General features: G+C 44.2%; 1 protein-coding gene across 1 annotated transcript in view; it reads left to right on the plus strand.

The window, feature by feature from the left end:
- The window catches only part of ITGA9 (integrin subunit alpha 9), a 241922-nt gene that overhangs the window by 7071 nt on the left and 207709 nt on the right, over positions 1-27142 (plus strand). Inside the window, exons 2-4 of the mRNA XM_081834755.1 lie at positions 15849-15976; positions 16980-17086; positions 22029-22152. Coding sequence (XP_081690881.1) covers positions 15849-15976; positions 16980-17086; positions 22029-22152 — 359 coding nt within the window. The remainder of the gene's footprint in view (positions 1-15848; positions 15977-16979; positions 17087-22028; positions 22153-27142) is intronic.

A 27142-nucleotide genomic window follows, 5' to 3' on the forward strand; every position in this document is an offset into this window, starting at 1 on the left:
TTTTAAAAAATACTTATTTCTACTTTGGAGCGGGGTGCGTGGAAACACTCTTTCCATGTTTATTGGGGGTGGGGGTGGGGAGGCTCTGTGAAAAAGTAGCTCTCTGGTTTGGATGGCTCTAAATTCACCTGGAGCCGTTTGAATGAAGGCAGGGGCAAGTGTTCACAATGCTTGCTTGTATCTCATTCCAATAGATGGGACTCTTATTTCTCAAAATGCTGGCCTTGGAACTGTGGCACATTGTGGTATCAATAAATGCATTCAGTCTGGAACCAGGCCCTAAAATGAATTGCCATCGTTCTCTTTGATTTGAAAGTGCTTTTGCATTTTTCCTGCCTGTCAGCTTTCCAGCGGTGTGTTTACTGACGGGGGGAGTTTCTCGAATAATATTGAGAAGCAAATTGAAAGAGCTTATTTTAATTTGGACTGGGGACAGGGGAATAGAAATTACATTTTCAAATGCTGAGTTGTCTCTAACACACAATACACATTTCTTAGTGCAGAAAATGCAAAGCTAAAAATGACTTGTTGTTTCATGCTGATCCTGGATGTACACTCGTGTGTGAAAAACTAGTATGGCAGTAAAAAACTGTTATAGATGTGATTATTGTTCCTGTTCATGGCATTACCTTTAGATTGTAAACAACAACAACAACCCAACTAGATTCTGTTAGATTTTTCGTATTTCTCCAGGCATCAGTTCTAGGGCAAGTCAAATGGATACGTCATTCTCGATGTACAATTTATGACATATTCTTAAAATAACCTTTCTCAGTATTAAGGGCAGGTGCACCCCACACATTTAAAACACACCCAGCACATCTTTAAAGCATGCAACCTCGCCCCAGAATCTTGGGAACTGTAGAATATGAAGGATGCTTAGAATTTTAGTTCTGTGAGGAAGAAACTACAGGCCCCCTGGATTCTTTGAGGGAAGTTACGTGCTTTTGGTGTGTTTTGGATATGTGTATATCTGCCATTGTTCTAACTATAGAGCCCAAACCTCATACCATTCTGAAGGGGTCTGCAATCATTCAAACCAGGTGTTAATGCGCCCCCATGCATAGAACATAAGACAAACTCTTCTGGATCAGACCAGAGGCCCATCTAGTCTGGCATCCTCTTTCTCACAGTGGTGAAACCCAACCAGATGTCCCTAGGAAAGTCACAAAGAGGTATGAGATTTACTTCTCCTATTAGGGAAAGGGCTGTTCCTCAGCGGTGAAGCTTCTGATCCGTTTATTTAAAATGATATTGATGTGCTACTATTTCATTAAAAAAATCAAAGTGGTGCCTCACTGACACTTCAAATATGTGTTTTTAATGTCCCAGAGCTCCAAGTGGTATCATAGAATCATAGAATCATAGAGTTGGAAGAGACCACAAGGGCCATCGAGTCCAACCCCCCTGCCAAGCAGGAAACACCATCAGAGTACTCCTGACATATGGTTGTCAAGCCTCTGCTTAAAGACCTCCAAAGAAGGAGACTCCACCACACTCCTTGGCAGCAAATTCCACTGTCGAACAGCTCTTACTGTCAGGAAGTTCTTCCTAATGTTTAGGTGGAATCTTCTTTCTTGTAGTTTGGAACCATTGCTCCGTGTCCGCTTCTCTGGAGCAGCAGAAAACAACCTTTCTCCCTCCTCTATGTGACATCCTTTTATATATTTGAACATGGCTATCATATCACCCCTTGATCTCCTCTTCTCCAGGCTAAACATGCCCAGCTCCCTTAGCCGTTCCTCATAAGGCATCGTTTCCAGGCCTTTGACCATTTTGGTTGCCCTCCTCTGGACACGTTCCAGTTTGTCAGTGTCCTTCTTGAACTGTGGTGCCCAGAACTGGACACAGTACTCCAGGTGAGGTCTGACCAGAGCAGAATACAGTGGCACTATTACTTCCCTTGATCTAGATGCTATACTCCTATTGATGCAGCCCAGAATTGCATTGGCTTTTTTAGCTGCCGCGTCACACTGTTGGCTCATGTCAAGTTTGTGGTCAACCAAGACTCCTAGATCCTTTTCACATGTACTGCTCTCAAGCCAGGTGTCACCCATCTTGTATTTGTGCCTCTCATTTTTTTTGCCCAAGTGCAATACTTTACATTTCTCCCTGTTAAAATTCATCTTGTTTGTTTTGGCCCAGTTCTCTAATCTGTCAAGGTCGTTTTGAAGTGTGATCCTGTCCTCTGGGGTGTTAGCCACCCCTCCCAGTTTGGTGTCATCTGCAAATTTGATCAGGATGCCCTTGAGTCCATCATCAGACGGCAAGCTCTAGCTGCCATTTTAATTTCCTACCATGTCCTTCCATAACACCACTCTGAGGCATTGTGGGAAACTCAAGCGGCTGCTAGACCCAGCTGCCTGGTGCTGCTCAGAGCACTGCTCAGAATTCTCTTGCTTTCTGCCATCACCAGGATTCACCAATGGAGCACCCCCCCCCCAGCAAAGGACCCTTTGCTCAGGGCGTCCTCAAACCTGGAACCAGCCCCAATCCCATGATAGGTAATTCTTCAAGCTAATGATGCACTGTCTGAATATATCTTTTTTTCTTCATTGTGAATCTCTTATTTCACTGGGTGACTCCAAGTCATGATGGAAAAGTAGTAGGGTTTAAAAAAGAAAGGGTTTCCTCAGAATTTCATTCATGCTTTTTATCAATATCCACCGTGTATCATTTCAGAGAAAAAACATGTGCTTTTTACAGATAGGAATGGCACTGGCCTTTGATCATCTTAATTTCTGTTTTCTGTACCTTTTCCAGTTTGACAATATCTGCTTTGAGATGAGACAAACCAGAGCAGTATAGATAGCTTTCAACAGGAAGAACTGTCTTCTGGACTTCCAGATGTTGTTGGACTCAACTCACATCAGCCTCAGCCAGTATGGCCAATGTTTAGGGATGAGTTGTTGGACTCAACTCACATCAGCCTCAGCCAGTATGGCCAATGTTTAGGGATGATGGCAGTGGAGTCCAAGCAACACCTAGGATTGCAGGTTAGTCTTCAATATAAGTGTGTGTTATCTTTCTGTTACTGGCTTCCCGGGTTTGGGAGCAGACAGCTGCTGCTTGTACTGTGGACAGGACACAGCTTTCTCTTACGCCAAAGAGAAAGTCGAGAACAAATTGAAATCCTGGGGCCTGCTTCCAAATAAGCTATATAGCACAGTAAAAACAAACAAACCTCTCTCCAGCGCTGTGAGACCGTATTGCTGTCATTATACACATTATATAAACGAACTGCAAGTAAGAGCTAGAAAAGATTAACCATCTGAAAGCCTATTCTAAATTCCACAGGGGAAATTTTTCACCTATGTGGGTTGTAATAGAAACGGTCTAAAACCTGCATATGTGAAATAAATTATTGTGCACTTTGGCTGGGTTCATGCATTACAGTAAGCCATTGATTATAGCTTACTACTAACACACAGGTGGCCACAGATTTAGTTCTCACTAGCTGTGGTCTAAACCACTGAGCCTCGGGCTTGCCGATCGGAAGGTTGGCGGTTCGAATCCCCGCGACGGGGTGAGCTCCCGTTGCTTGGTCCCAGCTCCTGCCAACCTAGCAGTTTGAAAGCACGTCAAAGTGCAAGTAGATAAATAGGTACTGCTCCGGTGGGAAGGTAAACGGCGTTTCCATGTGCTGCTCTGGTTTTGCCAGACGCAGCTTAGTCATGCTGGCCATGGAAAAACTGTCCATGGACAAAGGTCTGCTACCTCAGCCAGTAAAGCAAGATGAGTGCTGCAACCCCAGAGTTGTTTGCGACTGGACTTAACTGTCCGGGATCCTTTACCTTTACCTAGCAGCGAACCATGACTCCTGGTTCACTGTTATGCCCATACTGGGAATTGCAAACTGCATACTGCATACTGGGAGTTGCAAACAAGGCATGATGTAAAGTGATGTTTTGTTCCTGGCTTATCAACTTTTGGATCCTCTTCTGTCACTCTCACTGGATACATAAGTGGCCTTCTCTCGACTTTGGCTGTTGGCTCAGTTGCAACACTATCTGTTTTTTGTTTTTTTAAAGATATTTATTAAAGTTTTCAAAGTTAATACATTATAACAAAAAGAAAAGAAAAAACAAAAATGCAAAAATGCAAAAAGTAAAGACAGTTTAAAAAGAGAAAAAGAAGAAAAAAACACACACATATAAGTTCCATTTACTTATTTTCTTTTAACTTACTTTCCAGACCTCCTCATACCACCCTTTCTTATATTCCAGTTTAAATTGTTTGATCAGTAAATCCTCACCATTAGATCTTTTACTTATCTCAAAACCTTATTTTCTATCTCTTAAGCATTACAGCTGAAAACCACTTAATTACTATCCAACATCCTTCTAGCATTCCTTAATTTTACAGTTTTTCTGCAAGTAGTCTTTAAACTTCTTCCAATCTTCTTCCGCCGACTCTTTTCCCTGGTCTCAGATTCTGCCGGTCATTTCTGCCAGTCCCATGTAGTCAATCATCTTCATCTGCCATTCTTCCAGAGTGGGTAGATCTTGTGTCTTCCAATATTTTGCGATGAGTGTTCTTGCTGCTGTTGTCACATACAGAAAGAACGTTCTATCCTCCTTTGGTACCAATTGGCCGACCATGCCCAGGAGAAAGGCCTCTGGTTTCTTCAGGAAGGTATACTTAAATACCTTTTTCATTTCATTATAGATCATCTCCCAGAAAGCCTTAATCCTTGGGCACGTCCACCAAAGGTGAAAGAATATACCTTCAGTCTCTTTACATTTCCAACATTTATTGTCAAGCAAATGATAGATTTTTGCAAGCTTGACTGGGGTCATGTACCACCTGTAAATCATTTTCATAATATTCTCTCTTAAGGCATTACATGCCGTAAATTTCAAACCGGTGGTCCATAACTGTTCCCAGTCAGCAAACATAATATTGTGTCCAACATCCTGTGCCCATTTAATCATTACAGATTTCACCGTTTCATCCTGAGTGTTCCATTTCAGCAGCAAGTTATACATCTTTGACAAAATCTTAGTTTTGGGTTCTAACAATTCTGTTTCTAATTTCGATTTTTCCACCTGGAATCCATTTTTTTTGTCCAATTTATAAGCCTCCATTATCTGACAATAATGAAGCCAGTCTCGCACTTTGTTTTTTAATTTCTCAAAGCTCTGCAATTTCAATTTGTCTCCCTCTTGTTCCAAAATTTCCCAGTATTTTGGCCATTTGGACTCCATATTGAGTCTCAGTTGCAACACTATCTGGACAGGAATAACCTTGCTTCAGTTGTTTCTAGGTTAGATTACTGAAGTGTGCTATACGTTGGGCTTCCCCTGAAGACGGTTTGGAACCTACAACTTGTGCAGAATTCAGTGGCCAGATTAATATATTTACTAATATTGTCGTTTGCTATATTGATGGGATTGGCAATGAAGCTCACTAGCTCCAGCATGCAAAATTCATCCCATTTGCTTGGTGGTATGTTAGTTTTTGTGCATACAGTGGTGCCTCGCAAGACGAAATTAATCCGTTCCGCGAGTCTCTTCATCTAGCAGTTTTTTCGTCTTGCGAAGCATCCCTATTAGCGGCTTAGCGGCTTTAAGAAAAAGGAAGAAAACTCGCAAGAACTTGCAAGACGTTTCGTCTTGCGAAGTAAGCCCATAGGGAAATTCGTCTTGCGGAACGACTCAAAAAACGGAAAACTCTTTCGTCTAGCGAGTTTTTCGTCTTGCGAGGCATTCGTCTTGTGGGGCACCACTGTACTGTATGTGTTTACATGTGAGTCATGATTCAACCCCCCCCCCCAACTACTCAGATATTTAAATTGCAGAGGGTAGGGGCTAAAGCCTGAAGAATGGTCATCCTGGTGTATATATGCAAACCCTTGTAAAATTTGATAAAGGATATTCTTCCCCAGACAGGCAGAATAGAGATAATGATTTATTCTTGCTCTGTGGAGATATAGCCTTCCCCCCCACCCCTAGAAAATTGGCGTGGAAGTCATGGTAGTGTTCAAACTTGAAATGTAGATGTAATGAATGTATGGGGTTGCTCGTGCGTAAGTTGCTACCATGCCTGGCTAGTTAGCCTGGTTAAACCTTTCCTGACTGGACAGTCCTTCACTTCATGGCTGTTCAGTCGCTAGCAGAATCCGTCAGAGGGCATTTCTTAAACTTCTTCCAGCACAAAAGCTCTTTGACGCCAAGTCTATGCCTACTTTCCCTGCATGGAAGCCTTCTGCGCAGGGTGGGTGTGGGCAGAGGAGGACCAGTGCTCTCCCCGCTGGTCTCCAGCGAAGAGTCCTGGAGACCCCTCTCCGATTCCCCCAACCACCCCCCTTTATCCCTGGTGTTACGCTGATTTCCTTCCCCAGCTGATGAGTTCCCTCTCTCCCTGCTTGCCCCTTCTCCAGCATCGCTTGGGAGCCCTGCCTCCACTGCTGGCTCCAATGTCAGTTCCCTGACAGTAGAATTGCTTTTTGTGTGTCTACACCTGTTTCCTTCTGGTATTTTGGTATCCAAGGCAGATTTTGCAGTACAGTGGTACCTCGGGTTACATATGCTTCAGGTTACATAGCTTCAGGTTACGGACTCTGCTAACCCAAAAATAGTGCTTCAGGTTAAGAACTTTGCTTCAGGATGAGAACAGAAATTGTGCTCCAGCAGCAAGGCAGAAGTGGGAGGCCCCATTAGCTAAAGTGGTGCTTCAGGTTAAGAACAGTTTCAGGTTAAGAACGGACCTCTGGAATGAATTAAGTACTTAACCCGAGGTACCACTGTATAACATACAGTACTTTGCATGTTTATTCCTCCCTGCACAGAAAGCAAGGTGGTGTATTGAGCTGGTGTTTTCACTTGAAACGAAACACACGCACCAGGTTTAATTTCTTTATCTCATTGTTCAATAGAGACGTTGTATTTCAGAGAATGGCAGCCAGGTAAATGAAACTGAAGCCTTCACTTAATCCGGCCATTAAAAGTAATTTAGTTCACTGCAATGCGGTTGGCTATTTTTAAGCAATTCTATCTCAGCAGTTTATTGTCATCCAGGTAACAAAGCAGCATTTGAGCTATGGTGGTCTAATCGCTTTCTGGCACCACTGTGGGCAGATGCACATGCTTGGCACCCCACTGTGCCCTCCATTCATCACTCCTTAAAGTGCTGCACTTCCTGCAATCTTGGCTTCCAAAGCTGTTTATCCTGAGGGCTTCTCAGAAAGAAAGGGACAGGAGGTGTATGTAAGGCAAGTACCAAGCAGAGAGGAAGAAGTCATAGGCGGATGAGTTAAATTGAAATTGCTGTGTTGGCTTCATCACTAGCTGAGCCAGTCCTGATGGAAATGACGTTTTCTTTTGCTCTTGAAATGGAGGGGTGTGCACCTTCTTATCCTCTAGGTATGAAAATTGAGGTGTTGACTGTGTCAGGGGCAAGCTATGTTCCTTGCAGCCCGTCATGCGCGATAGCTGTCAGCACGCCGTGGGGCGTGCATACACGATGTTGGTATGCCCTGTGGCATGTGTACATGATGTTGGCATGCCCTGTGGCGTGTTCTCGCCATGCCCCATGGCATGCTCACATCACACGCGCATGCTGCGGAGCCTGCTGACGTCACTCGCGCATGCCATGGGGTGTGCTGATGTGTCTGGTGGATACCGAGTGGCATGTGGACATGATGGAAGCACGCCCCATGGCATGCATACATAGCTGCCACGGAACTTTGAGGGGGCCCAGGCCGCCCATTGATTTTTTTTGGGGGGGGGGCTGGACCCCCGTTCTCCCCTAGATGGCGCACCCGCATGGAGTTGCCAACTAGACTCCGACTCGCTTCACTTCAGCAAGGCTACTGCATTGTAGGCCTTCGGACCATGCTCCCAGATGTGAACAGTAGCAGCTTTTGTGTTGGAGCCGCCCTGCTGGTATTAGGTTACAGATGGTAACCTAATTCAACATCAACTTCGTTGGACTGGTCCTGTTGTGCGGATGCCTGATGATCGCCTTCCAAAGCAACTACAGTGGTGCCCCGCAAGGCGAACGCCTCGCAAGACGGAAAACCCACTAGACGAAAGGGTTTTCCGTTTTGGAGGCGCTTTGCAAAACGAATTTCCCTATGGGCTTGCTTCGCAAGACGAAAATGTCTTGCGAGTTCCTGCGGGTTCCCCCCCTTTTTCTAAGCCGCTAAGCCGCTTATCAGCTGATCCGCTAAGCTGATAAGCCGCTAAAAGCCGCTAAAAGCCGCTAAACTGTTATAGCGCTAATCCGCTAAGCTGTCAATGGGCTTGCTTCGCAAGACGAAAAAACCGCTATACGAAGAGCCTCAGGGAACGGATTAATTTCGTCTTGCGAGGCACCACTGTACTCTATTCTGAACTGAAAAATGGAAAGTGTAACGCTGGTGGTCAACAAAAGATGTTTAAAGACTGTCTCAAGGCAAATCTAAAAAAATATAGTATAAACACTGACAACTGGGAAACACTGGCCTGCGAGCACTCCAACTGGAGAACAGCCTTGACCAAAGGTGTCATGGGCTTTGAAGACACTCGAACTCAGGTCTCAAGGGAGAAACGCGCTAAGAGGAAGGCACGCTTGGCAAATCCACACTGTGATAAACTCCTGCCCGGAAACTAATGTCCCCACTGTGGAAGGATGTGTGGATCCAGAATTGACCTCCACAGTCACTTACGGACTCATTGCTAAAACTGTGTTTATGGAAGACAATCTTACTTAGCTACGAGTGATCGCCCAAGAAGAAGAAGACAGATGGTAGATTAGATTGCAGGTGATAGAATCTTAGAATCATAGAGTTGGAAGGGACGCCTAGTTCAGCCCAAAACTGTGACCTTGCCGTTTTCAGCAGCACACTCTAACCAACTGATCTGGCTGAACTACAACTCCCATTTTCCCTTACCTCTGAGTATGCTGGCTGGTGGGGTGATGGGAGTTGGAGTCCAGCAACATCTGGAGGGCATCACACCAGCTATCCCAAGGGAAAGCTCTTTTCTCTTGTTTCTCTCTGCTTGAATTTTTGCACTGGATGTTGCTGCTGCTGCTGCTGCTGCTGCGAATTCCAAATCTGTAACCAAATGCTGACTCAAATGCTTGAGGAATTTGTAACTGTAAAAGGTTTTTTCCCCCCTATCTGGCTTTATTTTACATACTTTCCCATGCTGTTAGTCACAGAGATTCCAACTGCAAGGCTAACGTCTTGCAGTTAATTGTGGTTACAACAAAGCTTGTGAAAATAAATAAATTTCTTAAACAGAACTCTGACCACCTTGTGACCTGGTCTGTTACATGCAAGATTACCATGTAAAATCCTTCTCATCTTGGCCTATGGCTGAAGGATCTTGTTTTACCATTAAGCTGTGTCATTTAAACTTAAAGTTGATTACAAGAGTGGGGAGATTTAGACTTGTTGCACAGATACCTGACAAAGGATGCAGTGGGTTTTTTTTTTTAATGTGCTTAACAATGGAATCCTACCCCCAAAGAATAGCACTGTTTTCCTGTTCAATGGGTTGGATATGGACTTAATCACCTTTCGAGTATACCCATTGGAATTTGAGTTAGACACTTTTGTTCTGAATAAGCTGGAGATCTCTTACCTTGTAGCAGAATTTAAAAACACACAGATGAGATTATAGCCATGCATGTTCCACCACAATATAATTTGATATTTGATAATTTGATTATATTATAATATATGCTCTGATGTGTGATTGGATCAATCAAAGGAATTTATTGAATTCAGCAAAATTATGTAAATAAGCTTTCTAAAAACGTTAAGTCATGAGTAACTTAACTCTCAAGGGACGTGGGTGGCGCTGTGGGTTAAACCACAGAGCCTAGGACTTGCTGATCAGAAGGTTGGCGGCTCGAATCCCCGTGATGGGGTGAGCTCCCGTTGCTCGGTCCCTGCTCCTGCCAATCTAGCAGTTCAAAAGCATGTCAAAGTGCAAGTAGATAAATAGGTACCACTCCAGTGGGAAGGTAAATGGCATTTCCATGTGCTGCTCTGGTTCGCCAGAAGCGGCTTAGTCATGCTGGCCACATGACCAGCTGTATGCTGGCTCTCTCGGCCAATAAAGCGAGATGAGCACCGCAACCTCAGAGTCGGTCACAACTGGACCTAATGGTCAGGGGTCCCTTTACCTAACTTAACTCCCATTGATTTCAGTGGGTCTGTGTGGGTGACTAAGTCTGTATCCAGTTCATTTGCAGAGGGTAGCCAATGTTACACCCTCCAGATGTCATTGTATTCAACATCCATCATCCCTAGCCATTGGGTATGTTGGCTGGGGCTTCTGTGAGTTAGGAGTCCAGTGATACCTGGAAGTCATCACGTTGGCTCTCACGTGGATTGACATTATTATTATTATTATTATTTATTATTTGTACCCCGCCCATCTGGCTGGGTTTCCCCAGCCACTCTGGGCGGCTTCCATAGAAACCAAAAATACACTAAAATATCACAGATTAAAAACTTCCCTGAACAGGGCTGCCTTAAGATGTCTTCTGAATGTCAGGTAGTTGTTTATCGCTTTGACATCTGATGGGAGGGCGTTCCACAGGGCGGGCACCACTACTGAGAAGGCCCCCTGCCTGGTTCCCTGTAGCTTTGCTTCTCGCGATGAGGGAACCGCCAGAAGGCCCTCGGCGCTGGACCTCAGCTTCCGGGCAGAATGATGGGGGTGGAGACGCTCCTTCAGTTATACTGGGCCGAGGCCGTTTAGGGCTTTAAAGGTCAACACCAGCACTTTGAATTGTGCTCGGAAACGTACTGGGAGCCAATGTAGGTCTTTCAAGACCGGTGTTATGTGGTCTCGGCGGCTGCCCCCAGTCACCAGTCTAGCTGCCGCATTCTGGATTAGTTGTAGTTTCCGAGTCACCTTCAAAGGTAGCCCCACGTAGAGCGCATTGCAGTAGTCCAAGCGGGAGATAGAAGTGTTGCATCCCTGAGATATCAAATACCTCTCATCTGGCCTCTCTTATTGTGCAGCCGCCTCTGGCACCCTCTCCTGTAAATGACACATCTCTTCTTTCTGGGGGGGGGGGGCAACTGAGAGTAAGTCAGATGCTAAGCCGGCTCCAACTCCACCTGTGTCTCCATGGGGACACCTGTGTGAACAAACTTCGCAGGCCCAATGCACCCAAAGGAGTGCCCCCTTTGCTTGTCCAGTCCAGGGACTCTGGCCACTTTCTGTGCTAACAGCTGTGCTAATCCTGCTCTTCAAAGGGAAGATGCAGGGCATGTGTCGCTTGTGTTTTTTAGAAAAATAATATTTATTACTTTTCCAACAATTTAAACACTACAAAAAAGAAGAACAATACAATACAATACAAAAACACTACATAACACTAACACATTAAACTAACAAAACAAAAACAGTTTAAAACACATCAAATAATTTCAGTATCTTATCTTTCATTCACTTATTTCCGCGACCTCCTCACACCTCCCTTTTTGTATTCCACTTCTGTTAATTGTTTCAGCAATTCCTTTCCATCTTCCTCTGTTTTCTATCCTATAATTATCTTAGCACATTCTAACCTTATTTTTCCTTTAATACTCTATTAATCTGTTTATACTTAATTCCTTATAACATTTCTACTAAAGCCATATAACTTCATTCCAACATTTTTCTTGCATGTGTCTCTTGTTGGGTTAGTGTCTTCACTTGTGCTTAGTCAAGCATTTACACCTCCCTTGTACCTGCTATACCTTGTAACCAGAGCCTTGTCTACATACTGATCTGATTTGCGCATGAAAGACTTTGGGAGTTCTTCGTCCAGCCTTGAGGGCCAGGAAAGCGCCTGAAATGACGAAACACAGGGAATGTTTGCTACCTCATCCTTATGACCTTTGTATGAACAAGAAAGAGAGCGTTTGCTTTTCTCTCTATCAAACTTTGGGATGTATAAATAGCATATAATTATGTTGGTAAAAACTGGTTTATTTATATAGTTATAGATATTTATTTACACGAGGTATCAGGCATTTTACCCAGAAAAATAACTCTCACACTGAGGTTTCCTCCGCAGCTTCAACATTGACTCACTTCACTGAAGCCAGAAAAACTGTGCTAAGATATTTAAAACAAACTTTAAAGGAGAAAAGGCTACATTAACAGTTTGATTTCTCTTGAGTTTCAGAGGAGAAGCTGCCAAATCACAGGCTTTTTGACAGGGGCTACCTTCTAAAGAGCCATGTTTTCACAAGTGAGAACAATTAGTGGCCCAGTTACCTAAATTACAGAAAACTACAAAGCCAACAAACATTGAGAAGCAAACACAAGGGAGTCTGAAATAGCAGCTCTCAATACAAATGCCACTGAGAGACGGGCAAGCTTGGATAAAAAATGCCAGTCATTTCCTCTTTAATGTACACCATGAAGGAGCATCATTCATATAAATTTATTGACATTATTGAAAAAGAAAACTTTGATGGCAATATTACCAGCGTATGGGCTCACAATTTAAATTGTAAGTGGTTGGTAAGGAAACTATTTCCATGACTTGTTACAGCTAAATACAGTTATGTATTTGCCTTGGCTACTTTAAAGGGATCTAAACACACTTTTCACCACTGGGGAGAGAAGAGATCTCTTAGTAGCCAATTGGAAAAGAAGGAAGCTAGTCTGTAAAACGAAGGAAAAGATATATAAGACAAATAAATGTGTAGAGCTTGAGACATTCATATGCTCATATAGAGGACTGTAGATGTTGAGACTGTAATTTGAATTTATTATTAAGTTTCATGTTTCTCAGCACACCACTAGTTGTAAGGAGACAGCTAACCCCCCTTAAAAGGTAAAGGGACCCCTGACCGTTAGGTCCAGTCGCAGATGACTCTGGGGTTGTGTGCTCATCTCGCTCTATAGCCCAAGGGAGCCTGTGTTTGTCCGCAGACAGTTTCCAGGTCATGTGGCCAGCATGACTAAGCTGCTTCTGGCGAACCAGAGCAGCGCACGGAAACACCGTTTACCTTCCTGCCAGAATGGTACCTATTTATCTACTCGCACATTGCATGCTTTCGAACTGGCAGATGGGCAGAAGCTGGGCTCAAACAACAGGAGCTCACCCCATCGTGGGGATTCGAACTGCCGACCTTCCGATCAGCAAGCCCTAGGCTCTGCGGTTTAGACCACAGGGCCACCCGCGTCTCCCTTAAGGAACTGCAATTCTCAGAGTTCCTAGGGATAGGGAATGGCCAGTCAACTCGTTTTGGAGTGTAATATAAATAGGCATTGAGTTCCCCATACAGTGGTACCTCGGATTACAGACGCTTCAGGTTACAGACGCTTCAGGTTACAGACTCCGCTAACCCAGAAATAGTACCTTGGGTTAAGAACTTTGCTTCAGGATGAGAACAGAAATTGTGTGGCGGCGGCGCGGCGGCAGCGGGAAGCCCCATTAGCTAAAGTAGTACCTCAGGTTAAGAACAGTTTCAGGTTAAGAACGGACCTCCAGAACGAATTAAGTTCTTAACCTGAGGTACCACTGTATAAGATAGGCTGACACTTTGTAAAATGCCTTTCAGTTTGAATGTAAGCAACTGAAAAATTCTCCTCAGATATGTTTTATATGTGCCTTCTGGTTTTAGCTAATTGTTGTTGATATCTATTTGAATTGTGTTACATTGGTAGACATGAGTTCAGCTGGCAGAGTGTTAGCTTGGCTTTAAAAACTTGCAACCTATTGAAGCTCTTGCCCATTCCAGAAAAAGGCTTCTGGAAACATTGATGCTACCGTATTTTGCGCCCCATAGGACGCACCGGCCCATAGGACACACATAGTTTTTTGGGGGGGAAGAACCAGGTCGGGGAACAGCGGGAAGGCGCGCTCCGCCTCCCCGCTGTCCCCCGAGCTTGTGGGGCTGGCGATGGGGAGAAGTGTGCTGAGCCCGGGACTGCAGGCAGCTCTGCGCAGCCACCGGGAGCCGGGCGGGACTTCGCGCCCCGCTCCCGATGGCCGCACAGAGCTGCGCTGAGCCCGGGACTGCAGGCAGCTCTGCGCAACCCTCGGAGCTGGTCTCCTGAGGGTTGCGCAGAGCTTCCTGAAGCCTGGAGAGCGAGAGGGGTCGCTGCGCACCAACCCCTCTTGCTCTCCAGGCTTCAGCGAAAGCCTGCATTCACCCCATATGACGCACACACATTTCCCCTTCATTTTTGGAGGGGAAAATGTGCGTCCTATAGGGTGAAAAATGCGGTACTTTTGCAATGCGATACCCTCATCTGCTCGCATTGGATTACCATATACCTAGAATCCACAGGGGCTGATTAGAAGAATTCAATTTCTGCTTTCTGATATGAAATGAGTGTCCCAGTTTTCTTTCACCAAATTTTGGAGGGCAGAGCCAGCACTGTTGTTAGACAGAGTGAGCAGGGTGCAGATTTTGGGTTTCTTGAAAAGGAAGCAAATAGTTGCTTTACTTATTGTTGTATTTTTGCAGGCAATGAGGTGGAGAGGTGTTTGTGTGATTTTCCACCTCTTTTGCCACAAGAACCTGACTGGCCTTGGGTACAGTGCTTTTTGATTTGTGCTAAGGGTGGCGGCGGGGGGGGGGGCAACATTTGCTGTTCTGCCTGAGGCAGGGAAATGTCCTGGATACCCTATTGCAGAGTGTGCATTATGATGCACACATTTACCTTGAGTACAAAAATGGAGTTTCTTGCATCTGCTTATGGGGACAAATTCAATTCAGGTCGCACTTAAGAGGCTAACCTACCTAATTTGCACTTTCCAAAACAATATACAAACAGAAAAACAGCCATCCTTTGAAATTTGCACTGCTCTGAATTTTGCAGTGCTGTTCTCCAACCAAGTGATGCTTATAAAAATGTGTATACTAAGGGCAAAGAGTGCATCTATTAGTCAAAATGGAATACAAAATGCTTTGTATGGGACAAAAAACATAGGAGAAACTCACACTAAATGGCTGCCGACTTTTCAAGATGACTTAAAAAAAATATTAAATGGAAGTGGAAATATGGAGAACTAAACTTAAGATCAGAAAAATGAGAAACTAAAATGGGCAGTCTCCCATCCCAACTTCCAGCATAATTTCTTCTTCTTTCTTCTTCCAAACTTTATTGATTTTTTTTTTTTAAAAAACCAATTAGCAAACATTTTGTCTTCTCAGAGAAATGCATGTACAGGTGTTAAGTCTTATTTGCTGTCATCCACATGGCATCAAAGCAGACTTGGAAAATCTTTTACATCACAGATTAAGCTCACACCCACAGGGTGTACAGTGGCACCTCGGTTTAAGAACAGCCCTGTTTATGAACTATTCAGTTTATGAACTCCGCAAAATCGGAAGTAGTGTCCCGGTTTGCGAACTTTACCTCAGTCTAAGAATGGAAGCCGAACGGTGTAAGGGCACCGGCAGCAGGAGGTCTCATTAGGGAAAGCGCGCCTTGGTTTAAGAACGGTTTCGGTTTAAGAATGGACTTCCGGAATGGATTAAGTTCGTAAACCGAGGTACCACTGTACTTCAATCTCAGACCATTTTAATGAATGTTCCACGTTCGTTCTTCTGGGTTGAGGAGTGCTCATATTTATAGCTGAGGAGTGGGGGCTGGGTGGCGAGAGAATGCATACATAGTTGCTGTTGTTAATTTTCATTCTTTCCCAAAAGCTTATATTGGGGTGGGGGGTGGAGCTAGAGATCGTATTGTGCATTCTTAGCTCCTTTAAATAATTCATGGTTTTATTAAAGGAAAATGCCTTGCCTTGCACATGTATCTTGGATCATAGCTTCCTAAGGGTGTTGGGAAAGCATAGCCTGTCAATGAGAGCGAGCTGTTACTGTGCAACTTGTGTGCATTCATTTCCTTCTTGTAGCGTTAATGAAACATTCCTTTGCTCTCAATTTCCAGGGTTTTGGTTGGCGCCCCAAAGGCAGAGTCTAAATACAGTGCCTCTCTTAAGTCCCCAGGAGCTGTGTTTAAATGTCGTGTTCACACTAACCCTGACAGGAGATGCACAGAACTGGATATGGGCCGAGGTATGTATGGGTCTACCCTGTTTTAAGTTTATATGCAAACTCTGTTTTGAAAAATTTCTCGTTCTCAAGAGCCTTAGGGCTTCACTGCATGCGGAACGTCTCCCGACCCTACTATGACTACAGTTGCACTACAAGAAACTTAGATCTGTGCCTTACTGGAGGCTTTTGACAATCAGTATTTCTCAGATGGAGGATACAGGAAATATTATTTGAGAAGAGAAGCTTCTCATCGTTAGTCATGCTGTGGTACTGCCAGGTTCTCTTCAGGACCTGTTATGCATGTTGAAGTGTTTTATGCTTCTCCTTTAAATAATTGCAAATCAGAAGTCAAAGCCTGTAATGATATGTTTCTGATATGGCCACAGAGAAAGACTTTGTTAAAATGTGTTTAGCCCATTCAGGATTTAAAGCAGTGTAAATACATATGAAATACTCATTTAAGTGTAATAAAAAAATTCTATTTCCTTTATACATTTTTGTCTTAACTCAGTTCCCCTCCCCTTAGCTAGCTGTAAAAGAAAACCAGGACTGATATGTCATGGGAGCAAATCATGAACCTTCCAATTCTCCCTCCATTGCCACATAATGAGCAAAAAATGCTAATACATTTTGGGGTCTTGATCCAAAACTCTTGGAAGTTGGCAATGGGTGAACTATTACAGCTGCTTTTCCTTGTGGTATCAAATTTGCAAATCCATAATTGATCAGCAAACTCTGTGAGGAAGTTCTTCTTTGGGCTTTCAAATATTTCATCATTCAGCTTACTTAGATGACCCCAGATTCTGCTTCTGTGAGAAAGGGAGAAAAACTTATTTCTATTTATGCGTTCCTTTTATTTTCCATTGCCATTGAAGAGGATAGTATGCCCACATGGATTCATCCTGAATTCACCAGATATGTGATAAATAACTATGTAAACTTACTTGTGTGATCACTGTGGAAATAAACAAATGCCATCTTCCTCCCTTATTAACTTCCACCCTTGCTCCTGCATTCATTCTAGCGAATGTTCAAGGAATGACCTGTGGAAAGACATGCAAGGAGGACAGAGACGATGAATGGATGGGTGTAAGTCTGGCAAGGCAGCCCACACCTGGGGGAAGTATCCTGGTAAGTTTGCTGTTCCCTTCATCCCATCAAAATGTGAAGTGTCACGCTGTTGCCGGTAGTAATGCGTGCGAATTAATTTGCTGTGCCGGTGATTGACAGAATCCAGCTAACTCTGTATTTTCACATCCTTTAAGAGGAAGGCAAATAGGGTCCTGGGGACAAAGCTTTCTTCTGGAAAGGCGGCCTCAAAGGAGTTACACCTGCTTCTGTCCCCCTCGAGGGCTTCCTCTTAAAAGTGGTGAAGGCTTTAGGACTTGGAACAGAATGAATAGCACTTTGTATTCCTATGAATGAGTCGGGTCTTCTTTCTTCTTCTTTTAAAAAGCATGAAATTAGTGGTGCCACGAGTAGATGTTATGTGTGTACCTATAGACAGATTCATTATACGTCATGTCGTAATTCTACAATAAACCTAATGCATGCTAAAGCTAAATATTAAGTAGAAGGATTTTGGTACACTTATAGACATGCATACCTAGTTTTGTGGCTGGTCCTTCTGGTATCAGAAGTTAACTACTGAAATCAGCAGGAGTTGGTATTTTTCTGTGCTAAGGAGCATCAGTGATGAGCATGAACTGGTGAGGATTATTCTGCAGAGGAACAGTGTGACTGTCCACACTCATTCCATGGTCCTTAGCTGCCGTTACCAATGTTTGTGACATAATTAGTGCATATGATGTGACAGTCAGCTCAAGCAATGGTGATCCAAAATTACTTGCAATGTTTTGCAAATATTTTTGGAACCCCTCCCGCCCCAAAAGACCTTCTGGTTTTAGCAGCTGTTGCAACAATACCTGCCCTGTTTGTACACACATTGTCCCTCAGGGAAAGAGCATAAATAAGACTTTTAATCTCAGGGTTGTGGGTTTGAGCCCCACATTGAGCAAAATATTCTTGTATTCCGGGGGTTAGACAAGATGACCCTTATGGTTCCTTCCAACAATTCTATGATTCTACAGCATAATGAAACCTGGAGAATGTTGTGCTGCTGTTCTAGTCTCATATTTATTGAAACTAATTTTGATCATAATGGTGGGTATCGAGAGTTTCGTCCTAAGGCGTGATTGGTTAAATGAGTCAATAAACAGAGACCTTCACAAGTCTGTCGGTGCTCCAGTAAAACATGGTTCTGTTAAATATCAGTTTGAGATAGAAAGCTAAATAGAAAACCAGAGATGAATAAAGTGCTGACAGCATGAGCTTAAAATATAATTTTAGAAAGCCGCTTGGATTTTGAAATATCAACATGAGAGTTAGTGTTTGTATTAATTTAAGTGTCTCAGTAATACAATAGAAGTTCCTCGTTCCTCCATGCTACAGTTGTAAAATTCATTATCTTATTTGCACTGGAAAAGTAACTGGGGATAGTGCATTAAATCTTGGAGAAAAGCCAGGCATCCTTTAATCTTGTTCTTTCACCAAGCACCTGCACTATTTATCATGCAGTTTGTTTCTTTTCCTCGTCAGAAAGAATTTCTGTGTATTCCTAATGTGAGCTGGTGGTATTGTTGTCATTTTATTTCTTTTTCTTTATTTTTAATACACTGTTTCTCTCCTCTTTGTTAATACTTACATGTAAAATTAATAATAACAAAAAGAAGTATTTCCATTCTAAACTTATTTGAAACAGCCAAACAACTAAACCTCTAACTTCAGTGCAGCTTCCTATATGTAGGTGGTTTGAGTTTGAATGCCACCCTGTAAGTCTATAAGAGGCTTGTTTATCAAATTCAGAATGTGAAGTGATCTCTTCATGGTTGGGTATCTGAGTTCACATAAAAGCCTTGTTGTTACTTGAAGAAAATATCCATTGAATGGTCTGGAAAGTCTGATGCTCAGTTGCTGAGACTAGTCAGGTGTGGAGCTGGTCAGAAGACCTTGGACAGAAGAGCTCTGGAAGGTTCTTATAAGAAACAATACATGTAATAAATATTTAAGATAGAGGTTTTCAACCTTTTTGAGTCCACAGCTCTCTTGTCCAACGACATTCTTTCTGTGGCACCTCTGTGGGGCTCAGGAGCCTGCAGAACTGGCAGCCTCTCACCCTTTTTCAAACTCCCTCCCTTGTGGAGTGTTCCCTCAGCCTTCTCTCTGCTCTCCTCTCCTTGGGAGTCCTCTGGGCAGCAGCAACTGCCGCCCCTGATCTCTGAGCTGCCCCCCCTCTGCCCCAGAGAGGTTCCTCTTCACACTGCCCCACAGAGGCCTGGGAAACCCCCCTTTGCCCAGACCCAGAGACACCATTCACCTGGGGAGCTTGTAGCCAGGGCTGCTGCAACAAACAGCTGTGCAAGCCTTTGGGAGGCAGAGATGCAAGAGGGCATCAGAGGAGGGAGGGAAGGAAAGTGGGACAGAGGCCAGTGTTGCCCGCAGCAGCCCTGACCATCATTCAAGGCACGCCAGGGTGCCATAGCACACTGGTTGAAAACCACTGATTTAAGATAAAGCACCCAAGCTGAACTTTAATCAATTCCTGCTTCCACTCGCTCATTTAGTCAGTGGATAGATAGGACATTCTTTATGCTCATTATATTCCAATAGTTTAATATTCCCATGGGACCTGGTATATGGCAGTGACTGTGTGAATTGTGAATAAGGAAGCCCCTGGTTCCATCTTGTCTCTGCCAAGAACTTGCCCTAGACAAGCACAGAGATTCCCCCAGTAGGAATCAGCCTTGAGATTTCACTTTCTCTGGAACAAACCCCTCCCCCTAAGCTTTACCATGGTTAAGAAAAACATCAATACTCACCCTTAACCACGGTTAACACTAACCACAGTTTCCCTTGTGTGGGATGTGAAGCCCATTTGGTGATTGTTTACCAATCTAGACATGGGTAGTGGTTGACCACGGTGAATAGGGCTGTTGTTTCTCTTAACTGTGGTTAAGGCAGAAGGGGGAGTTTGCTTGACAGAACTATTGTTGATCAAGGGTTTGTTTATAGGAGGGACCCTAGCTCAGTGGCAGACTACATGCAGAAGGTCCAAGGTTAGATCTCTACCATCCCCAGTAGCAGCTGAAGTGAAAGACCTTTGCCTGAGACCACAGAGAGCCACTGTGAGTCAGACCTTCGGTAGCCAACATAATGCTTTCCGTATGTTTGGAACTATAGCTTCCATCATCACTGACCATTGATCAAAAATGCTTTGGGCTGATGGGAGTTGTAGTCCAAAAAATCTTGAGCGTACTGCATTGGCTCTTGGTGGAGTAGATAACACTGGGCTTATAAGGTGACTTCTTATGTCAGCAGCCTTGTTGTACACTTTTGGCTGTAAATTTTAGGTCATTTGGGTGAGATGGGATCAGTCCCCCCCCCTTCCCTCCTCCTGCGTTTGGCTCAAAATTTTCATTTCTGAGCTGGTGGTGCCAGAGAATCGCTGCTGATCTTCTCCATTTATAGCAGCCGTGAATGCTCCTCTGAGAGAGTTTAAGTTGAGGAACTGGTGTAGGTCATTGGCAGTTTTTTCCTGATGTGGAAGATAAATCTACAAATGAGGAATTGTGAGACTTTAGTTACTTAGTCATAATTTAAAGGGGCCTTTTGTTTCCACGATTTGCATTGGATATAAATTTTCTTTGCAGTCAAGATTCCTTCCTCCTTGTGACATGCTTTCCTCACTGGTTTCCTAGGGGAGGCTTGCAGAAAGTTGGCCTTGACACTGGATGTCTGTAGGATACTGTCTTCCATTAAACCGTATATCTGTGTGTTGTATTTGCAGTGGAAATGCTCCATGAGAGAAGCTATTTCCTGAACACTCTAGATATAAATATTTCATGATTATTTTTTCTAAAACCAAATTCTGAATGCAGTGTGTGTTGGGAATTGAAACGATAACTGAGTCTACTTAAAAGAGCAAATAACTTGACTTCAGTTTCTTCCAGGCTTCCTTACATACATCTGGCTGTCAAAGCTGAGTGCCATTATAAACATCCTTTGTAGAATTGCATTCCTCGCTCTGACATCAGAGAGCTTCACAGAAACCCTTAGGACCACGGGCATTGATAGGCTTGTGTGATAAATAGCTTAATTCAGTAAATAAAAGCATTTGCATTGCTGAGCACAGCTCATTCGAACTAAACAAGCCTGAAGCTTGTGTGATAATGTTCCCAGGGCTATTAGGGCATAGACCAGCTTTGGGTCCCCAGATGTTGTTGGACTACAACACCCACAATCCCTGACAACTGGTCCTGCTAGCTAGGGATGATGGGAGTTGTAGTCCAACAACATTTGGGGACCCAAGGATGTGGAAGGTATAGACAGTGGTGGCCATGGCTGTCTTCCTTTAGGGAATAGACTTCCAGCTGTGAGGAACACTCTGGGCTGACTCACATCTGGAGATGTTCCTTCTGCCTTGGAATAATTTTTGAGGCTGGACAGTGGAATGAAGAGGTGGAGAAATAAATTAGGAAGGGACCGCAAAGGCAGATGAGAACACTGAAGGCCAGAGTCAAATTATTTACCTTACCACATCTCCTTACTAATAAGGTATGAGGATAATACAGCTTGCAAGGCGACTTACTTCCTGTATCTATCTAGATAACAAAAGGAGATGAACCTGGGTATTCCATAATCTATTTTTTTTCTTGTTTAGTTTTAATTTGAAAAGTTCAAAAGCTTTCATTGCTTCAGTAATGCTTTTTAAAGAATGGAGACACACCCTGATGCCCATAAGAGTGTGCTGAAGATAGTGTCATCATTTCCTTTCCCTTTTTGTCCAGCTGTTGCCTACTAGTGAAATAGGGTTCGCAGCTTTCTGAAGCACCACACACATCTGCCAAACCTATGCATGGAGGTGGAGTGTGCATAGAACAGGGAATGATCCCTCTGTCTTACCATCTTCAACTCTTTTTTTTGGGGGGGGAGGGGACACTTTCTGCCTCCAGGCGCTGATTTTCTGGATCCAGGTATAAGCATTAATTTCCCCCATCTGGTTTGCTTACCGTAGGCCTGTGCACACCGTTGGAAGAATGTCTACTATGAGACAGAGTACATCCTTCCTCACGGTTTCTGCAACATCATCCCACCCAATCTAGGGTCCAATGGCAAACGGTTAATGCCTTGCTATGAAGGTAAGGGGATATTTTTCTTCTTCATTGTATGTACTATTGCTTGTGACTGAGTAGACACTATTAACTTCCAAAATTTTGGTGCTCGGTGCATTTTAACTGTTTTTCTTGTATGAATGTAAACGGTATCCCTAAGATAAACCAAGAACAGCTTCTTACGTACTGTGTCCCCATAACCAAGACAAACATCACAAACACATAGAGAGTCTTCAGCTCTGAAACTCTTTCAAGTCTGCCCAAAGTTAGGCCTGAAAATCTTTTGAAGGCATCATAAAATTGCTGTCCAGGCATGGGTGTAGCCAGTGGGGGAGGGGTGCAGCTAGATCCACAAACATTATTTTTATGGAAGTTCTGCCCACCCCAGTAGAAGCATTTCCCCTGTAATATTCTGTTCAGGAGGGTATTTTTACCTGTGATTTCCTTAACCCCCCACCCTAACAAAATCATGGCTATGCTCATGTGTGCAGACAAGCTTTTAGTGGCTGTGAATTACAAAGATTATTTTTTGGGCCATTTTGCCCCCTAGTAAAGGTAAAGGGACCCCTGACCATTAGGTCCAGTCATGGCCGACTCTGGGGTTGCGGCGCTCATCTCGCTTTATTGGCCGAGGGAGCTGGCGTACATCTTCCGGGTCATGTGGCCAGCATGACTAAGCCGCTTCTGGCGAACTAGAGCACCGCACGGAAATGCTATTTACATTCCCGCCGCAGGGCTAGGCTGAGAAAGTGACTTGCCCTGTGTGCTTTGTGGCTGAACGGGCGTATGAACCTGGTTTTCCCATATCTGAGGGAAAACCCTCTAGTGTCCCAGTGTTTCTCAAACTTGGATCCTCAGCTGTTGTTGGACTACAACTCCCATCATCCCTGACCACTGATCCTGCTAGCTAGGGATGATGGGAGTTGTAATCGAAAAACAGCTGGGTACCCCAAATTGAGAAATACTGCATCTAGACCACCCTCCCCCAACCTCCAGATGTGGTTAGGCTATAACTACCATCATCCCTGATCATTGACCATGTTGGCTGGAGCTGATGGAAATGTGAGCCTTTCAGGCACAAGACTGTGGAAGCCTTTTCTGGGCTCTGTGATTGTTGTGGCTTAAGCCTCTATTTGTGCCACATAACCTAATGCAGGGGGCACAGGGCTGGGCTAAATACTCAATGTGACTTTAAAAAGACATTTGAAGTTGGTATCTTCTTACTCAAAGTAAATTAACAAACCAGGATGCATGGTTGTGCAGTTAAGAAGGGAAGATGAATGTCTCTATAAAGGTAAAGGTAAAGGGACCCCTGACAGTTAAGTCCAGTCGCGAACGACTGGGGTTGCTGCGCTCATCTCGCTTTACTGGCCGAGGGAGCAGACATTGGTCCGCAGACAGTTTTTCTGGGTCATGTGGCCAGCATGACTAAGCTGCTTCTGGCGAAACCAGAGCAGCGCGCGAAAACACTGTTTACCTTCCTGCCAAAGTGATACCTATTTATCTACTTGCACTTTGACGTGCTTTCGAACTGCTAGGTTGGCAGGAGCTGGGACCGAGCAACGGAAGCTCACTCCGGCGGGATTCGAACCACCAACCTTCCGATCGCCAAGCCCTAGGCTCAGTGGTTTAGACCACAGCGCCACCCGCGTCCCTGAATGTCTCTATAGGTCTCAGCAATTTTAGAGAACTATCCTGGAAGGCATTTCGTTGGGTTTCCTGTGGTTTCTCATTCTCCACCCCCTCCAAAGTGTCAGTCTGCTTCCCGTCCTCTTTGGAAGGCCTGGAGGCTGAAATGGGGTGCTTTGATGCAAGTAGTTCTAATTCTGTCTCTTTTGGTTCCAGTGGCAGGTCTGGTGTATTCCTGCTATTAGAAAAGGTTCTAGTTAATAATTTTTTTTAGTTAGATGTGGTCAAAACTGGAGCTGTCTTGAAAGGATGGAGTTCATTACATTGGAGAGTAAAGCTTTGCTGGATATTGTTTGAATTGGACCTAGATATCTGATTCGTATGTCTTTCTCCCCAGTACCCTGTTTTCACAGTTTTCGGGTTCACGCCAAAGTTAGAATGCAGTGAAAAGTGCTCAGAGCAACCCCCACCCCTCAAAACCCCATCCCAGATTGGATTTTGCAGTAGGTTTGGTCAAATTTCTTTCGCATTTGACAACTGGCCAAACAACCAAAAAAACAACAACACAGAAAACTGAGTTTAAGAAAACCACCACTACCACAACTGTTGAGTGTCTGGAGATGGTGACTGCACTTCAGATCATTAGCAAAGTGCGTGCAGGATTAACAAGTGTTTAGGGGAGAATTGTCTGGTTTTGGTTCTGTGTTTGGATCCGTCACTCCATCTCAACTCTAATAAAATGAAAGGAAGCTATAAAATCCTCCCACTTAGGAGACTGTCTTGGGCTGCTTTCCTTTCATGTCGGCAGGTTCAGCCTGGACGGACTAAGAAGTGTCGTGCAGGTCGCACAATATTTGCTTTTATTACGTATGCAGAATTATGGACAGAGGTGGTTCCTGGATCAGGCAATCGCTTGTATATGTGTATATGTTTTGGTATTCATCACCTTTTATGAGCAAAAACACCTCAGTTGATCAGACACAATCAGCTGGGAACTGCTATTAAAAATAGAACTGTGTGGACCCAAGATCTGTGAGGCAGCCACTGGGAAATTGGCATTGTCCAGTGTGCAGTTGATTGTGCTACAAACTGTCCTGAAAACTGGGGACTGGCTTGTATGTCAGCTGCCAAACAGCAGCGTCACATGCATCAAGTGAGGTGACTGAGTTTGCTTTCAACTATGAACTGCAGTTAATTAGCTCCATCTAAAGGGATGGCTACAATCCATTGCTCCGACTGGGATCCTCCCTTCCTATAATAATCATTTTTAATGTGCCCTCCAGAAAGAAACAATGAAATCCTTGGCTGGGAGCTTGCAGCTAAAGATGGAACAAATGGAAATGGAGGGTGGGGAAAGAACAATCCAGGATGTAATTAGTTGCACAACAGCAGTCCAGTATTTGCTGGATGTGAGCCTTTGATCTCATCAGATTTATGTGCAATTTTTCCTGTCATAAGAAGGTCTCAAATGGACATGAGGTGGAATCTTAGGTGGTGTGGGTGTGAAGTCCTGTGGCGCTTGTTCAGACTCAGCAGAGACATCCTCCACATCGACCAAGCAGCTCACAGCAATCTCCAGGTGCCACATTGCCACAGCAGTTCATATGCATGTAGCACAGTGGCACATGTGACCGTTACCATGCTGCCCGATACAGGTCAAGCATTACTTCCCTTCTGGATTTTTCCATGTAAAACAGAGGAGGCTGTTCACTGTGCCCAAGTGGAGCAGCGCTCTGCCTGCCACAGCCCTCCAGCCAGAGCTCACACTCTACTATCACCTAAGCTCCCGCTACCACGAACCCGCAGAAGTTACTTATACAGTGGTACCTCTGGTTGTGAACGGGATCCGTTCCGGAGGCCCGTTCGGAACATGAAAGGAACGCAACGCGCAGCGGTGCATTGGTACATGTGTGGGTTGCAATTTGCTGCTTCTGCACATGCACGTGATGTCATTTTGTGTGTCTGTGCATGCGCGAGTGCCAAAACCCAGAAGTAACCCTTTCCAGTACAGTGGTGCCTCGCAAGACGAAATTAATTCGTTCCGCGAGTCTCTTCGTTTTGCGGTTTTTTCGTCTTGCAAAGCACCCCTATTAGCAGCTTAGCGGCTTAGTGGCTAAGCGGCTATTAGTGGCTTAGCGGCTTAGAAAAAGGGGGAAAAAAGGGAAAAAACTTGCAAGATTCGCAAGACGTTTTCGTCTTGCAAAGAAGCCCATAGGGAAATTCGTCTTGCGAAGCGCCTCCAAAATGGAAAACCCTTTCGTCTAGCGAGTTTTTCGTCTTGCGGGGCATTTGTCTTGCGGGGCACCACTGTACTTCCAGGTCGCTGTGGGACATATCCTGAAAGAATGTAACATGAAGCATGACTGTACAGTGGTACCTCTGGATGTGAACGGGATCCGTTCCGGAGTCCCGTTCGCATCCTGAAGTGAATGCAACCCGCGAACGCAATCCACCGCTTCCACGCATGCACGTGACGTCATTTTGAGCATCTGCGCATGCGCGAGCGGTGGAACCTGGAAGTAATGTGCTCCGTTACTTCTGGGTTGCCACGGAGCGCAACCCGAAAATATTCATCCCGAAGCATATTTAACCCGAGGTATGACTGTACTGGATTGAGCTGCATTCTTACCTTCTCCATATCCTTCCTGTTGGCTGCTGTGATTTGATTATTTTTTTAAAAAAACTATTTAGTTTCTATACTGCTTAATGTATTGAAAATATCTCCCAGCAATGTATAAAAAAGAAGCAACAGCAGACGAGAGTTTCTGGAAGCAATGGACATTGCCCTAGTCTCTCACTCTGGATTTGTTACTGATAATAAGAAAATCTAAGGGCCATTACATCAAAAGTGGGGTATTGGAAAAATGGGTTTCAGAGCATGCTTCTGAAACCTCTGTTTCTAGTGGGTCTCTCCATTCTTCTCAAATGCTGCAGGGTGCCTTTTTTTTAGATACATGGCTGGTCAACGTAGAAAAAGGCATGGGAATTTAAAAGTTAGAATTGGTTAGTATGCTGCAGTCTTTGACACAACATCACACCATCCAAAAAATGACATTGTGAGTTAAATTCTGCCTCTAAAACTTCCCAGAAAAAAAGGATGGCCTGAACTGACCAGCACATTCCTTTCTGCTCCCTCCCCCTTCAGATTAAAAAAAAATAATGTTTAGTTTGAGGAAACAAGTAAAAAAGCCTGCCCTTTGCAAAGTTTGCCTAACCATATAAATAACTCCATTACATGGCTTAGCTGAAACATGGCAGAGGCCCAAGTTTATCTGCCCATTTCCCTATTTTCATAGTTTCCCAGTGATTTGCTGTTTAAAATCATCGTAGGACCACTGAAGGGGCTGCCTTAACACAAAACAACTGCTGTGTTTTCCCTTTGCTGCTG

The sequence above is a fragment of the Podarcis erhardii genome, assembly GCF_964252035.2.
Source record: "Podarcis erhardii genome assembly, chromosome: 12".
Classification (NCBI taxonomy): domain Eukaryota; kingdom Metazoa; phylum Chordata; class Lepidosauria; order Squamata; family Lacertidae; genus Podarcis; species Podarcis erhardii.